The sequence below is a fragment of the Tiliqua scincoides genome, chromosome 3, assembly GCF_035046505.1.
Source record: "Tiliqua scincoides isolate rTilSci1 chromosome 3, rTilSci1.hap2, whole genome shotgun sequence".
Lineage (NCBI taxonomy): Eukaryota > Metazoa > Chordata > Lepidosauria > Squamata > Scincidae > Tiliqua > Tiliqua scincoides.
The window spans coordinates 154823589-154840310 of NC_089823.1; the positions used below are offsets into that span (position 1 = coordinate 154823589).

The window sequence follows — 16722 nt, forward strand, 5'->3', positions numbered from 1 at the left end:
TTGCAGAGGAAGACATTTCATTGAAAGCCAAATGCTTCCTGGTATTGCAAGCATGCTATGCTCAAATGGGAAAAGAAACAGTGTTGGATAAATGAAGGAGAGATTAATCCTTATTGAGTGGTGTGCTGCGTTGGCTGATGCTGACAAGCAGTGGCTTATCGAAGCTACAATACACCTGGTGGTGTGACATTGTCTAGATCAGTGTTTCTCAACCAGTGGTACAGCTACCACCAATGGTACTTGAGGTGGTATCTGATGGTACATGTGGGACCCCTGGACACCTGCCACCCGATAGCGAGACCAGGAACGCGATGCAACAAACAGCGGTAGGAAGCTCCAAAGCATGTTTCTATGTGCTCGAAAAAGCCCTCCTGTCCACTGTGAGCCTCTTACTGGTGTTTGTCATGTTGCATCTGGCCTCCCAACTCCGAAGTAGCTGGCAATGATGTCATCCCCAGTTACTTCCAGTGGCACTTCCAATAGCTGTACCACGTGGTATGGCAGAGGACAAACATTGAGAAACATTGGACAGAGGACAAACATTGGTCAAGAGCAGTGTTGTTTTTTTTCCCCTTCAATCTTTATGTCTTCAGGTAATATTTTCTACATTGGCTTGTTTGTTGAGAAGCCCCTAAGCATCTGTCATGAATAGAGGTGGGAGAAAATGGTGATAACGAAATTAAAACACATAACACCGCTTTCTGTACTTCTCATTTTTGTAAAAATAAAAAACACACACCCTGAAATTTGCAAAAAAAAAAATCATTTTGTTTTTATTTATTATTTAATGGGGAGTAGTGCATGGGTAATGACTGTGGCTGAATCTGCTGACACTATACCACCTATATCACCTACCTAGTACACTTTTAAAGCAATTATAATTCATAATTATAATGTACATTTTGAATAAAAACACATAACATTGCTTTCTGTACTTCTAACTTTTTGGAAAAACAAAACCAAAATCTGCAAAAAAATAAAACGGTCTTCCCCCTCCTCTAGTCATGAGACCCTTGGATGTTGCAATGGATTCTGGAGACATATTAGGGTAAACACTCAAGGCCAAAATAAATGTGATGAGGAGATACAAGATTGGATCACCTGTCTTAAAAAAATAATTAAGCCGCTGGGAGCCTCCAATTGGGGCCTCCAATATTGATCAGAATGTCAGTGCTGAAAAAGGTGGTTCTAACCTAGCCCATTGCCTCATGTTATCTTCCTCATCTAAAGACCCCCCCCCCATTAGCCCATCAGGAAAACACAGAGGCCTGATATAGTTGGCATCCGTCAGTCTTGGAAGACTATGGTATCTCGCTCTGAATAGTGGTTCTGGAACAGTGGTTCTCTCCAGTGCGCGAAGCCTAGGTAAAGTAGATATGGAGGATAGACTGTTTCCCAGGATAGACTGATATAGTACCTGTATTCTTTATCCAGCAGGGCTAACAGCTGCCAATCATGGATCTCCTGCATTGCTTCTATTTCAGCCCTCAAAAGAGAGGAACAGGAAATAAAAAGTTATCCCTTCAATTATGCTGAAAACATGAAGCTGCCTTTTAGTGAGTCAGACTATCAGGATCAGTTTTGTTTACACTGACTGGGGCTCTCCTGGGTTTCAGAAAAGGGCCTTTCCCAATGCTACCTGGAGATGCGGGAAACCTTGTACTTTCTACATGCAAAGCAAGCAGTCTATCAATGAGCAACAGTCCTATCCCTGATGTGGCCTATACAATTGTGCTATATATGAATTGCCATATTACTAAAAAAACAACAACAGTATCTTACTCCTAATCTTTTATTGAGCTATTGTTAGACTGCTTAGCTTTAAAATAAATAAGACACAAAGATGGGGGGACATTTATTCAAATTAAAATATTTTAATTTGCCTAGGCAACAACAAAAAAGAACATTTGGTCAGTCCCTGCACTTGCTTAGATGCAATGGCATAGCCAGGCTGGGGTGCCCTCCCTTTACAGCGCTCCAGAGGTTTGCCAGGCTCTCCACTGGGTGCGATGCACAGTGTTGACCGCCTGTTTGGAGAGGCAGGTAGAGGTTTGACGGGCCCTTCTGCCTGCACCTCTGTTACGCTCCAAATTGGAGCCGTTCCAGAGGTGAGGGGGTGACGTGAAGGACAGTCATCATATCACCCTCCTGGATGCCAGCTAGTCACGAATCATTGCTTAGATGACCAACGTGGGTTGTTTGTTAGGTCATCATCAAGACCACATTCTCTGGTTCATATAGATTTTGAGGTCAATACAGTAGCCGGAAGGTTGTGTGCCACCGACAATAAGGCACAGACTGGCTGCTCTGCCAGAGGAGAGGTGAGAAAGGAGCAGCAGGGTAAGGTAGAGGCAGAATGAGGTGGGGTTGGTGGCCACGAGATCCCAAACCCCCTTTCCTAGCCAGACATGCTTCCAGCAGCACTATGGCGCTATAGTAGCAATGAAGTTGGTCTAGCTCTGAGGAGTTCCATAAGGGCTTATGTAGCAAATGTTTCTTTACCCAGAGGAGACCTCTACAACTGCCACCTCATAGGATGCAGCAGTAGCCATTTTGACATTGCTGCATCCATTGGGGGGGGGGGGGGGAATAGAATTCAGCAGTTAATTAAGGCTGCCCAAGCAACAAGATTGAGGTTAACCTGGGATTTCAGCTCAGGGTTATACGCCACTCAATCTTTAGCGTATTGATTTGGAAGCCCCACTTGAATGGGATAGCATTGCAACACTTGTGCATCACCCAGAGTACTCAAGTGTTGTTTTCAGCGATGACAGTATAAGCCTTTTCTGTCTAGCTCAATGTTTCTCAACCAGTGGTACTTGTACCATTGGTGGTGCTTGAGGTGGTGTCTGGTGGTACTCATGGGATCCCCAGCCCCCCTCCCTCCACTGTCTGGCAGTGAGACCAGCAAGCAATGCAACAAGCAGCAGTAGGAGGCTCAGCTCGACAGGCAGACCTTCAGGGTGCACTTTTTGTGCTCAATAAAGTCCTTCTTTCTACCCTGACCTTTTTACTGGTGTTTGTCACATTAAGTCTGGCCTCCCAATCCAGAAGTAACTGGTGATGACATCATTGCCAGTTACTTCAGGTGGTACTTCCAATAGGTGAACCATGAAAAGTGGTACAGTGGGGGACAAACTTTGAGGAATGCTGGTCTAGCTCAATATAGAAGACACAGGCTGCAATCCTAACCCACTTTCCAGCACTGACTTGAGGGCAATGCAACTTCGAGTTAAGGGAACAAACATTGCCTTACCTTGAGGAGGCCTCCATGATTGCCCCCCAACTGTAGGGTGCAGCACATGCCCCAGTGGCACAGCTATGCCAGTGCTGGACAGTGGGTTAGGATTGCGCGCACAATCCACAAGTATCTTCCCTTGGCATATTCTAAGATAGATTTGTAATGGGCTAATTATCTCAAAAATAAAACTGAGTATTTTTTTACTAGGCAAATTTTTTGTGTGTGTTTGGATTTGGAAGTACATAGGCTCTAGAATAGCCCAATCAAGAGCAGCTGCAACATACTGAGTAAGAATATGCAGTGGGAAATCCCTGCCTCAAATTTCCCCTCAGTTATCAAATCATTAGATGACCTTTGGCAAGCTGGTAGTTCAGCCTACACCCTGCTGTTCCCACCTGCATTATGAGGATAATAATGTTAGTTTATTTTATAGGGTTTAAAAAAAAAAGATAATAATATATGTTCAGTGCTTTGAACACTCATAAATGCTATATAAATGCTGAGTAATGTTATTATCAGATTTGCAGAACAATCCTTTTAATGTTTACTCAGAAGTGAGTCTCACTTATTTCAGCAAGACTCACTCTCTAGTCAGTGTGCACAGATCTTGGATACTGTATTAATTATGATCAGTGGAATTTCTTCTTAACCTAATCCCTCCCCCCTCTCCCTAAACACAGGCAATGATCAGCTGCAGAGAACCTGTTTTGCATCCCCAGGGAGGGCTGGGAAAGACCCCTGTCCGAAACCCTGAAGACCTGCTACCAATTTGTGCAGCCAGTACTGAGTCTGATGGACCAATAGTCTTGTTCAGTGTGGCAGCTTCTTAACTCTGCCCAAAGGCGAGGCAAACTCAGGCAGCCCCACAAAGTTTAAATCACTTTCCAAATCTTTGCCAGGACAAGGCAGACTACAGTCAGTTACTGCAATGACCTGTGCACACAGCCATGGGGGGGAGGAGAAGGGAACCCCAAACCATCAATTTATATTCATTGCTACAAACTGACTGTGAAGCTTGTCTCTTAGTTTTATGGTCTTTTCCTTTGTCTCTTCAATTGTTTCCCCCTCTGTTGCTTTTGGATCAGTTTCACCTCCTGAGTGGAAAGGATCCTTTGTATTTCTACACACCCCTTCCGCCCCACTTTCAACCAGTGCCATCAGATTTCAGTAGAAGAGGAGGGGTGGATTTCTGTACCCAGGCTGGGGCAGATGAAAGGGTCCAGTTATAAAACCCCACTCTCACTTTAATTCAAGATTAAATAATAAATCAAAACGCACTGTAGAAGAACAGAGGAAAGGAGAGAAAATCAGTGACTTTGAAGAGCATATGCTGTAGGTCCTCTTTTATACTTCATACAGTATCTATAGCAATGTCAGCAACCCAAACCACTCAAACCCCCCCCCCATTTTTTTTAAGCAAAGGGGTTTGTGCATCTTCTATGCCTACAGTCAGAAAATTATCACCACTTACTGGTTTATAACAAAAGTCACCCAGGCTGCAATCCTATCCATATTTTCCTGGGAGTAGGCCCCATTCAACACATTGAGACTTACTTCTGAGTAGACATGCAAAGATTGGGCTGCCAGTGTGTGAACACAGTGGACTGAATTTTGGAGGGAAGATCACCTTCTCCAGCAGTCCTCCCTTTGTTTATTCTATTTCAAGCCTGGCCATGTTTATTCAGACCTATTTTCCCACTCTACCTACAGTATAGCTAACCATCTGCTGAGGCATGATGCCACCATCAGCAGATGAATGAAGGGGTGGAGCAGAAAGGCAGAAAAGTGACCTAGCCTTGCATCAGAGAAAGTCACACATCAAGGCTTTTACATCATGCCCAGCCTTTTATCTCCCCACCCCCACCCGTTTTTGGTTTTAGTTTTGATTTTCGTTGTGCTGAACATCCACTGTGGCAGAATTCCAAAAGTAGCTTACTGTCTACTTTTGTGACACTGTGACATTTCAGATGACCCTGACAAAGCCAACATACTAATGTCCAACTAGGTTGATGTTCGTATATTATTTGTTCAGGGCAGGGGCGGATCCAGTGTTTGTGTTTGGAGGGGGCCATGAGCACTATGTTAACTTCAGAGCACAAGTCAACCAAGCAGGTAGACCTGGGCTTCCAGCAGACTTAAAGGCCTCCATGGCTGTTTGTTGGGCAGGTAGACTTGGGCTCCTGCCCAGACTTTGACGCCAGGTCTACCTGCTGGGTAGACCAGGGTTCCCAGTTGAACTTATGGCCTTGATGGTCAAGGTTTGCTGGGCGGGTAGACCTGGGATCCTGCCTGGACTTGGAGCCCAGATCTACCTCCTGGTTGGACCTGGACTCCCAGTAGAACTTGCACCTCCATGACCAAGGTTTGCTGGGCAGGTAGACCTGGGCTCCCACCCAGGCTTGAAGCCCAGATCTACCTGCTAGATAGACCAGGGCTCCCAGCGGAAATGGCCTGTGTGTCCAAGGTTTGCTGGATGGGTAGACCTGGGCTGTCACCCAAAATTGGAGCCCAGATTTACCTGCTGGGTAGACCTGGGCTCCCATTCTGACTTGGCTTGTTGGACACCAGATGACCAATGCCCTCTTTCTCCAGGACATGTCCTCTTTTTTAGCCTTGTGCCCTGGAAAAGTACTTAAATGTCCTCCTTTTCCCTGTGAGCGGGCCCCTGCAGGCAGCACATAGCCTTCTTGCAATTAATCAATAAATTATATGCAATGTAGTTTTAAATTTAATAAGTAATATAGTGCTTAAATTAACCACATGAAATCAACATACAAGTGCTTTTAGCTTTTATTTTGTCACATCCTACATTTTTCTTGGATGCCCTACATTTTGGGGTGCCTGGTTCTATTCTGTGGTTATGACATCTGGTCCCCCTGTGATCAGACACCCTGCCCAATGGGCATTCCCCTTTTGCAGGACTTTGCTCCCCATCCCAGGGGGCACCCTTCCCTGCTGGCGTGACAGTTTGGGGGGACCACACACCCATGCTCCCCCCCCCCCTTGGATCAGGGTCATCAATAAAACCCTAATGAAAATGAGGCATGCCACTGAATGTGACATCTAGTGCCTTCTAGAATTCCAGGCTGTGTCAGTCCAGCCTGAAATTCTCCCAAAGGCCATCTAGTTCCCCTTGCTTCCTCTTTGGGTTTCTGATGAAAGTGTGCACTTTCTTGCATGCTCCTTAACCAACTCTGCCTGCCCCCTCCCTCCTCCTCGTTCATGATGCAATCCCCGCAGGCATTTACATGAAGCGTTTGCAAGGCGGGGCACTAGGACCTAAGCGCATCTCGCTATCTGCGCTCTCTAGCTGGTGCTGGATTCTTCTCCGGACATTCGCTCTCTAATACGTGCAGTGCTCGCCGTCTGCTCCTAGTGCCCCATTGCAACAGATCGCCCTTATCAGCTCGCACAGCAGTCAATCGATATTCTGACCCAGCTGTGCAGGACTTATCTGACGTCATAGCAGTGTGGTGTGAATGTAGTTTCCAAAGAGACCTCCCCACCCCTTGCAATCCACAAGCCATTTAATCCACAATTGCAATTTTTTTAAAAAGCCTGAGTGGTGGTTTTAAGTGGTTTGTGGATCTGCTGTCAGGCTGCAATCCTGGGCACACTTTCCTGAGAGTAAGCCCCATTGAAGTTCATGGGATTTACTTCTGAGTAGACATGCCTAGGATTGGGTTCTCATCCTATCCACTCTTTCCTGGGAGCAAGCCCCGTTGACTATAACGGTTACTTCTGAGTAGACATGCCTAGGATTGGGTTCTCATCCTATCCACTCTTTCCTGGGAGCAAGCCCGGTTGACTATAACGGGACTTACTTCTGAGTAGACATGCCTAGGATTGGGCTCTCAGGCTGCACTCCTAGCCACACTTTCTTTGGAGTAAGCCTCATTGACTATAACGGGACCTACTTCTGAGTAGACAGGCATAGGATTGGCCACACTACATCCTCCGTTTGGAGACAGGGTCTAGGTTAACTTGCACTGGAATGGGCAAGAGGCAGGGTCCTGGAGTCCAGCGTGGGTCAGTGAATGGCAGCTTAACCACTGTTTCCAGCCCAGCTCAGCTTGATGCAAATCAGCAAAGGTATGCTGAAAAACATGCAGGATATTTGAATGTACACTATAAAGGCTGCAATCCTGTACACAAAGACTTAATTTGGGAGTAAGTTGTATTAAACTGAGCGGGGCTTCCTTTTGAGTAGGCAGGCATGGAATTGCGTTGAAATAATAACCAGATCCAACAATTTAGCCAGATCCTTAACCAGATAATAACCAGATCCTTAACGCAGTACATCAGTGTGAAGATAGGTTCCCTGGAGCAGAAACGTATTCTGAATTGTGTATGTGTGAAAGTGGTGTCCCTGTAGCCACAGATCAACGGGGGGGGGGGGAACAGCAATTCCAACCATATACTGATGCCAGAAGGAAGGCAGCCACAGCAGCTTGTTGACCAAAATCCCTTCTCTCTCTCTCCATTATTTTATTGACTCTTTACTAAAGAGTTACTCTTGCTCTCTTCCCCCTACCCCCACCTTGCATTATCTGTTCATACACGTTGTTGGCAACTTCAGTCTCGAAAGACCATGGTATCGAGCTCTGAATGGTGGTTCTGGAACAGCGTCTAGTGTGGCTGAAAAGGCCGATTCGGGAGTGACAATCCCTTCCACACTGGGAGCAAGTGCAGTCTGTCCCTGGCCTGTCTCCCTGGCTATGGGCCTTCCTTCTTTGCCTCTTAGCCTCAGTCTGTTGGCCAAGTGTCTCTTCAAACACTTTACGGGGGGGAAAAACGCTGCATTGATTTCTGTGAAACTGGTCGTTTCTCTGTAAGGGCCCCCCCCCCATTAAACACAAGTCAGGAGGCAAACTCTGGGAGGAAATCCCATTGAATTCAGTGAGAGGACATGCTGAGCACAGTGAGGATTGTGCTGGTGAGCACATTTAGATCTGTCTCACTTCGGCCAGTGTGTGACAGCCCAATCCTATGCCTGTCTACTCAGAAGTAAGTCCCATTAGAGTCAATGGGTCTTACTCCCAGGAAAGTGTGGACAGGATTGTAGCCTCAGAGCCCAAGCCTATGCATGTCTACTCAGAAGTCCCATTAGAGTCAATGGGGCTTACTCCCAGGAAAGTGTGGATAGGCTTGTAGCCTTAGAGCCCAAGCTTATGCATGTCTACTCAGAAGTAAGTCCCATTAGAGTCAATGGGGCTTACTCCCAGGAAAGTGTGGATAGGACTGGGCTGTCAAGGGACTGGGGGGTGTCAGAGCTCCCAGAAAGCATCTCTCCTTTGCATTTAGACTTCCAAACTTCCCAACTCTAGGAAATGGGGGGGAGAGGGGGTTTGCAAGCCCCTATGGGGTTGGAGGTTGGAAGTAAATACCCACAAGTGAAGGTGCGTTGGGGGGGGTGGATTTTGTTTCCATGAGATCTGGGTGCATGGATCTTCCATCACGTTCGACAGGCGATTCTGCGAAGGCAGACACTGGGTGCAAGTCCCAATGAACTCAGCAAACTTCACGTCTGGTGCCAGGAGCAGGCTGCATCCAGCCTGCAAGAGACGCGAGTGCACGGTTTGGGGAGGGCGACGACACACAACTTCCCCCCCACCCATTCGTCTTGAAGCTTCCCGAGTCTTTACTCCAGCCTCTCCCTTTCCCCCCATAACCCTATTGTTCTGCATGCACCATTCCCAGCTTCCCCCCCCCCCCGTAGCTGCTTCTGGGGTTCTTTTTCCTGCCTCCCCGCCCCCTGCTGCAGTCGCAGCTCCAGCCTCCGCTCAGAACAAAAAGGGGTGTGGCCCAGGCGGCTGTAACCGGGCAGGAGAGAACCCTGCGAACGTGCGCTCGCTCGCCATTGGCCCAGCCCCGCACCCGCTTCTGGCCAATGAACGGCGGCGGAGCGAGGGAGCTGGCGGGGTGAGCGCGGAGAAGGGGCGTGGCTTTGCCCTGAGCAGAGTATATATAGGCGGGGCAGGGGGGTGGCATCCCTGTGCCAAGGCAAGGGCGAGGGAAAGGTCTTCTATGCGCTACTCGGGCTGTGCAGCGCTCCTATTGCTGCTGCTGTTGCAGCCTCACCAGGCACCCTCAAGCTGGTAAATATTTGCAATTATTATTTCTAATGCTCCCCATTAAAAAACTAAATGCAAAAAAATGCATTCATTTTTATGGTGGAATAGCACAGTCCTCTAGACTGCAGCAGGGTTTGGGGCACTGATCCTCTAGACTGCAGCAGGGTCTGGGGTACTGATCCTCTAGATTGCAGCAGGAGTGTGCGGTACTGACCTTTTAGACTGCAGCAGGGTCTGGGGTACTGATCCTTTAAACTGTAGCAGGAAACTGGGGCATTGACCCTGAGAGTACTGATCCTTTAGACTGCAGTAGGGTCTGGGGTACTGATCCTCTAGATTGCAGCAAGAAACTGGGGCACTGATCCTGGGATCTGTCTCTCTTTTTCTTTCAGAGCTGTCTAAACTGGGCACTGATCTCAGTGGGGGCCTGCCTTACGAAGTGCCCACCTAGCAGAAGGAAAGATGCCAGTGCTGTGGGATAGCTTCTCCTCTTCCCTGCCTCCCATTCCGGAGCAAAGAGAGAACCAGCTGTCCTTTGCTTGGGAGAAGAGCACCTACAAAGAAGTAGCCAGTCGCACAGCTAGCCTGGAGAGCTCCGATTGCGAGTCCCTGGATAGCAGCTTGAGCTCTGAAGGAGGTAAGTCCTGGGGAGGGGGGCTGCTTCAAAGTACAGTATAGTGTGCAGGCTATGAGGAATATGGGGGGGTGGTGAAAGTTTAGATCTAAGTGATGATGGTTGAGAAAATTGATTTAGATTTGTTTCCCCCATACATTTTCCCCATTCATTTAGGGGAAAACAAAACATTTTAAAATCATGTTTGAAGATAACCCCAAGTCTAACTTGCCAAGTTCAGGGAGATTTGCTCTTTTAAGTAAGCAGGTCTGGAATTGACCTTTTGACTGCTCTGATGAAGCCCTGAGGTTTGGGAGAGGAGAGAGCAGTTTATTAAAATACTGAATGGGGTTAAAATGGGGGAGGCTCCATAGGCAAAACTACAAATGGTTAGTCCTTGTCACCCTGACCCCTTCCAGAGGGTGACTTTATAGCAGGGTTGTTAATGGGGCTCTCTGGGATGCAGCTGCCTCTGGTTCATCACTTGATGAGTGTTTTTCTTGGCTGGCCTGACTTGAACAAGAATGATTTGTGTAGAGATGATGCAATTGAGTGCAGAAGAGTAATGAGTTGCTCCCTTTTTTCCCCCTCCCTCATAGATGTGCAGGAATACCTGGATGAAGTGTCCTTGCCAGACTTTGACTTGCTAAATGATCCTGAGGATGAACTCCTGTGCGCCAATCTCATGAAGCTAATCCAACTCAGCCTGAACAAAGCCAAGATCAGTGCCAATAGCTCATCCAGGCTTCTTATGCCAAGCCAGTTGGTCACCCAAGTTGGCAAGGAGCTGCTTCACTTGGCTTATAGAGAGCCCTGTGGCTTGAGGGGGGCCCTCATTGACTTGTGTGTGGAACAAGGGAAGGGGTACCATAGTGTGGAGCAGATTGCTGTGGATCCCACCGTAGTGCCTACCTTCCAGCTGACTCTTGTTCTGAGACTGGATTCCCGCCTGTGGCCTAAGATCCAAGGACTCTTTAGTTCTGGCTCTGCTTTTTCTTCAGGCTTCAGCCAATCCCTGAAGCTCAGCACTGGCTTCAGAGTCATTAAAAAGAAGCTATATAGCTCAGAACAGTTGCTCATAGAGGAGTGTTGAAAGTGCCCCCCACACACACTCCTAGTAGATTAACTGAGCATTTACTCCTTAAAGATGGTGGCCAGAATTGGACAAACCAGGGGAGCTGTGTTACTTAAAGGGCTATGAAACATAAGCTGATTTGAAGATGTGGCAATCTTCTGCAGCCACTGTAGGTTAGATGGAAGTTTGATTTACAGAGATAGTAGGCAGGTAGTCCAAAGAGGAGGAGAACAAAAGCAAGGTTTGTGAATAAAACTGCACTCTGCTTTTTAGTAACTCAGACAAAAAAGGCCTACTCCTGAGTAGGTGTGGATACAACATACTAGCTTTAAAATCTTTGTCTGATTTATGGGACAACTTTTCTCTTTACTGACTTAGAGGTATATTTTCCTGACAGGCGATACCATAACAGCAGCAGGGCTGCCACTAAGGGTAGATGAAGGTTGGCCCTTTTCTGATAAGCTTTTTTTTTTTTTAAAAAAAGAGTAGGTAGTAATCAATGGATATCTGTAGGTGTGAGGTGACTGGACAATGGTTATATGTGTCATGGTCTAAAGGGACCAAGAATGTATAATGTTTTGAATAGATGGACATGAAACTCCACTACTGACACTAGGGCAGCTACATAAGGATTTGAGTGAATGGGGGGGGGGAGAGTTGATCTGCCATGCACCGCTGTACCACTCCATTTGCTTGTATGAATGAGACCAGCATGGGAGGCACAGGGCATGAGGTGGATCATGTCCTGTCATGATCAAGAATTCTGGTGTTGTATGTCTGAGGGAGGTGTGAGGTAAAGCTGGGGAGGGGTGGGGGCAGGAACCCTCGCAGTTGGTCGGTAATACTTCCATTGATTGCCATTCACATGGAATACACTTGATGTTCAAGTTGAAGACTTCCTATGCAACATGTTTGTGGGACTTTTTTTTACTTTTCTAATAAAAAAGTTTGTAATAACTTTTGTTTGTTCTCTGGTATTCATTTAGGATTTGTTGGGATCCAAAAACTTAGTTGGGAATGGGTATAATTATATTCAGTTCCCCCCCCAAAAATGAAACATAAAATTGGTACTGGAGAGTTCCTGATCTAGAATTCCTGTTTATACACACTTATTAATGAAAAAGGGGATTAAACCTATTCAGTGGTCTACTTGTTACCCTGTTCAAGATGGAATTCTAGTTTCCAAATTGCTTGCAGAAATTTGAATAATGACCACACCTTTCATACAGGGCAACATTCCACTATAAGTTTGTCCCAACTTGGTATAGGTAGGACCACTATAGGACATACAATATCACTTTAGTGAAGTGAGCCTGGCGAAACTTAGAATAGTGAAGCAGAGCTTGCATTGTTCAAACCTAGTTTGCCAGGCTGCACTATATTGTAGCAGAAGAAAATGGCAACTCTTAGGCTGCCGAACAGCAGAAAAGTCTTATTTTGTCCACATAACTCCTCTTGAGGTAGGCTGAATGACAGTGACTGGCCCACTGTTGCCCAGTGGGTTTCATGGCTGAGTGGGGCTGATTCTTCCTGCTCCTTGTCTCCCACACAAACCACTACCCTACACCACACTGGCTCACTTGCATCCTCTGTGGGTGGGGACTTCTCTGTGAGAAATGTCTCATACACGTTAAGGCCAACAGGTTCATGGCTACCTTAGGATATGATCAGTCTTCCAGTCAGTTAGGGTCACTGTATGTGGACAATCCCCCAGACTATACTTTGAGGAAACTGCCTCTACTGCAAGATCATTTTTTTAAGGATTTAAGGACTAGATGAACTGCTTGAGTTCAGTTTCAGTAGTGCTTTCTTAGTCTTCCATCTCCACCCCCTACATTTCCAAAAGCCATAATCAAATGTGCAATGCATTATACAGGGCTCTGCTCAGTCAGCTTCTGCCATGTAGAAAAGCATCTTTCCCCTGAACTCCATCCTCGACTGAGAATTGTACATCTTCTGTATATAACACAGTGGGTGTGCTCCCGTATGTCCATATGCACAGTATAGAAGTCCCAGAGTATGGAAATATCACAAATATCTACTGGAAACTGCTAATGGCATCATGGCAAGCAACACAATTTTCTTTATGATATGGCCCTAATCCTCATGTTCTTCCTGCAAAAAGTAAGCTTGTTTGGTCTAATTGTGATTTTGTTAATTTCTACACTTTTATGGGACGAGAGGCAAATATTTCATGAGCAACCACCTACTTTAGGGAGTTAAAGAGGCAAGAAAACTACCAAATAGCTATAACATTAAGAAACCCAGAGGAGACTAGTTGGGTTACATCTCAGTTGGATTCTCCTGAATCTTATACTGTGATCATGAAGAATCGGGCACAAGAACAGGTAATTATCTCAACCTACAATTATAAGGTTCAGAAAAGCTTTCTCCAAAACATGATTAAGCTGTTTGCAAATTAAAACTCAATAAGGTCTGCCAGGTATGGGAAGAAAAGTCCTCTTTCTGGTTCTTACACCTGAGCGTGCAAGCATGGGGGTGTTTTGTCTGTGTACTGCTGCACTTGTGGGTGGAGTTTCCCTTCTATTATGCACTGTAGGAATGCTCCACAATCAGTGTTGTGCACATGCAACCTCTGCATTCAGAAAACTAGCATGGGGGGATGCTGTCAGTCAGACTTGCACTGGCTGAGGACTGATGTCCATCAGAGGACCCACAGGGCTAGACTGGCACCTGAGCCCTCTGTGCTGGTGGAATTGGTACTACCTTATGTGCCATCACAGGTGGGGGGGCACAGGGACCTGGCATCAGCACTGAAGAATATATCCACTCACTGCCTGCCCAAACATGAGGGGAGGTGAAGAGAATTGCATCAGCAGTGGATTACAAGGGTTCTGAAAGGGCAGCAGATTCAGGATGTGCTTCACCTCGAGTCTGCTACCATCTCCCTCTAGCTCACTGATGACACAAGTCTCAATGATCCACTTCCCACTCACCCAAGCAAGAAGCAGATCCTCCACCTTATTCCCTGAGTAGTTTCCTTCAAGCCAGAAGTGCAGGATTTCCAGCTTTATGTACACATTACCCCTCAATCTATTGCAGTGCCTTTCATTCAGGGGGACCCACCCAAATCTCAACAGCATGTGGGTAATGGACAGATCCCATGTGGGTTTGTGGAGTGGTTCTCCCAATCTGTTCCTATGTTCTCAAAGTGTGACACAAGACACGCTTGTGTAAAGCAAAGGGTGGATATGTGAACTTTCTCCTAGATTGGTGACTTGCATCATCATGCAGGAATTAATGCATATTTATATGCATTTCTGGGGGAATTTTTGCCCTACATGTTAGATTTTTGAAAGAAAAACAATGGTGTATTTCACATTAATGCATCCATCTTAAAACATACAATATGGTGAGCCTGCAGATACCTGCTCTTTATAGCAAATGTATATCTATCTAAATCAGCAATTTTCAACCTTTTCAATCTCATAGCACATTGGCAAGGTGCTAAAACTATCAAGGCACACCATCCTTTTTTCTTCTTCTTACAATTGGCAAGGCACACCATTCTGCCTGTGGAGGGCTTATATCCTCCAACGACCCTACTGATAAATTAGCCTACACCAAACTCCTGTGGCCCACTTTGCAGCACACCACTGTGCCACGGCACACTGGTTGAAAACCGCTGATCTAAATGGTGAGAATAATGGAAAACACTCTGAAGATATGGAAAGTACCTTTCCTTCAAGTTATCACAGGGGTCCAGCAATGGGGAGCAGCAGGAAGTGCTTACCCCCACATCCCACTCTGACAACACGGTGTTTTCATCAAACTAGCTCCTCAATGGACTGCAGCTGTTCAGTGCAAGGGGTGAACATGAATGAAAAACAAACTGCTTCATTGGATTGCTCTCCATGGACACTGCAACCATGTACATAGACTGACCACTTTGCTCTCCCTACCCATGTCTTGATCCATCTAGAGATTCTCTGAAATGTCAAGACACACTCTGGCTTGTTTCTAAGAATGAAGGGATTCATTCTGCAGAATTCTAAGAACTCAAACTTTGGAGCGGGAATAGTAGGAGGAGAGCAGACAAGCTGGTGATTGGCTGCAGAAGGCGAGCTAGCAAGGGCAACTGAGCACAAGGCAGCAGCACATGATTTTCAGAGGCGGATGGGAGGTTGCACAGTGTAAATGAAAACCAACCATTCTTGCTTTGGAGAAGGAAGCAGGCACAGGTAGTGCCAGCCAAACTTCTCAAGCCTCGGTCGCACTCCAGCTGTTGCTTTTGGCAAGCAGAATCAGCAGGACTCGGCCATGGGGTCACTCTTGAAATAAATATATGGTGGTGGTTTTTAAACCTTGGGCCTTCATGGAATCCTTTTCAAATTAATATGTTTGCTGAGACATCCCTACACACCGCATAATTTCCACTACTATGGGAGCGATGCATGATGCAAAGAATGATGAGGAATGCTCTAGTAGAGGTACTCATTTGGCATGTGGTGATGGTCAGAACTCTTGGGCCTCACTTACCATTGCCACTTATGAATGGAAAGGGTTCCTTTGAACACACACCCCTACAGCAGCGCTTCCCAATCTTCTTTGGTATGTGACACGCACAAGAAATGCAGTGTGTGGCTCCCAGAAGTAACTGGTGTTGATATCATTGCCAGTTACTTCTGGGTTTGGAGACCTGCAATGGAGCTTTAAACAATGGTAAGAGGCTCAGGGCCAATAGGTGAGCTTTTCAAAGTATGCAAAAACCATGTGCTGGAACTCAGTCCAAAAGGCAGAACCTCATAGGACCATTTGAAGCTCCATCATGGGTCTTGCTGCCAGCTGGCTGCTGGCCTGCGACACCCTGGGGAACTGCCTCATGATACCCCAGAGCGTTGTGACACATAGAACTTCTGCCCTATAGGATGGGCTGTAGCTGAGTGGAAAGCACCTGCTTTTATACAGGAGGTCCCAGGGTCAGTCTCTGATATCTTTAGATAGGGGCGGGGAAAGACCTCTGTTTGAAACCCTAGAGAGCCACAGACTGTTAGTCCTGAACAAGATGGACCAACTGCCTCAGTAGAGGGCTTCTATGTTCATATCCCAGACTTCTTTGTGGCTGCATGTTGCAAAGCTTAGGAGTGGTAGATACAACCAGTTGGCTCAGATGTAATGTTCTTAATTACTGTTCTTCCGAACTATTACATTATTTGGAGAATGAACCACAGCTTCTCAGTTTCTTGTGCACTCTAAGTGCACTCCCTCGCATCCTTGTTTGAGCCAACCACCATTAGCTAATATATTCGCTATTTTAGGATTTACCTGGGTAAATTATGGTTTGCATAAGTCAACTCTGAAGCAAGGATTCAAATCATGATTTAGGGTGGGTTTTTTTTTGTTTCCTTGAGGATTTACCATGCAAATGTTAAAATTACAGCACATCATGGACATGTTCTTGATTTTTTTCATTTCTTTCACTCTGTCTCTAAGCCTTGAGTAAGTACCATAAATTTTACCAAATGTTGCTTTCAGGGACCTTCTCTGGGACCTCCTCGTGACTTTAGAGGAGGAAAAAGGATTTTTGTATAGTTGTGCTTCATCTGTTGAATTCCCTTCCCAAAGAGGCTCACCTGGCTCTGAGTCATATGTCTCTCTGGTGCCAGGCAAAATCCTTTTTCTCTACTCAGGTCTTTTAATCTGTTTTCAGGCCTGTTTAATGCTGCTGGTGCTTTTATCATATTATTGTTTTTAAGCA

At 46.2% G+C, this 16722-nt stretch overlaps 1 protein-coding gene across 1 annotated transcript; it reads left to right on the forward strand.

Moving 5' to 3' along the window:
• The first annotated feature begins 9247 nt into the window (after positions 1-9247).
• DDIT4 (DNA damage inducible transcript 4) lies at positions 9248-11961 on the forward strand. Its single transcript, XM_066620967.1, has 3 exons — positions 9248-9339; positions 9708-9952; positions 10528-11961. Exons 2-3 carry the CDS (start codon positions 9778-9780, stop codon positions 11019-11021), a joined length of 669 nt encoding a protein of 222 aa, XP_066477064.1. The 5' UTR covers positions 9248-9339; positions 9708-9777; the 3' UTR covers positions 11022-11961.
• Positions 11962-16722: the final 4761 nt, after the last annotated feature.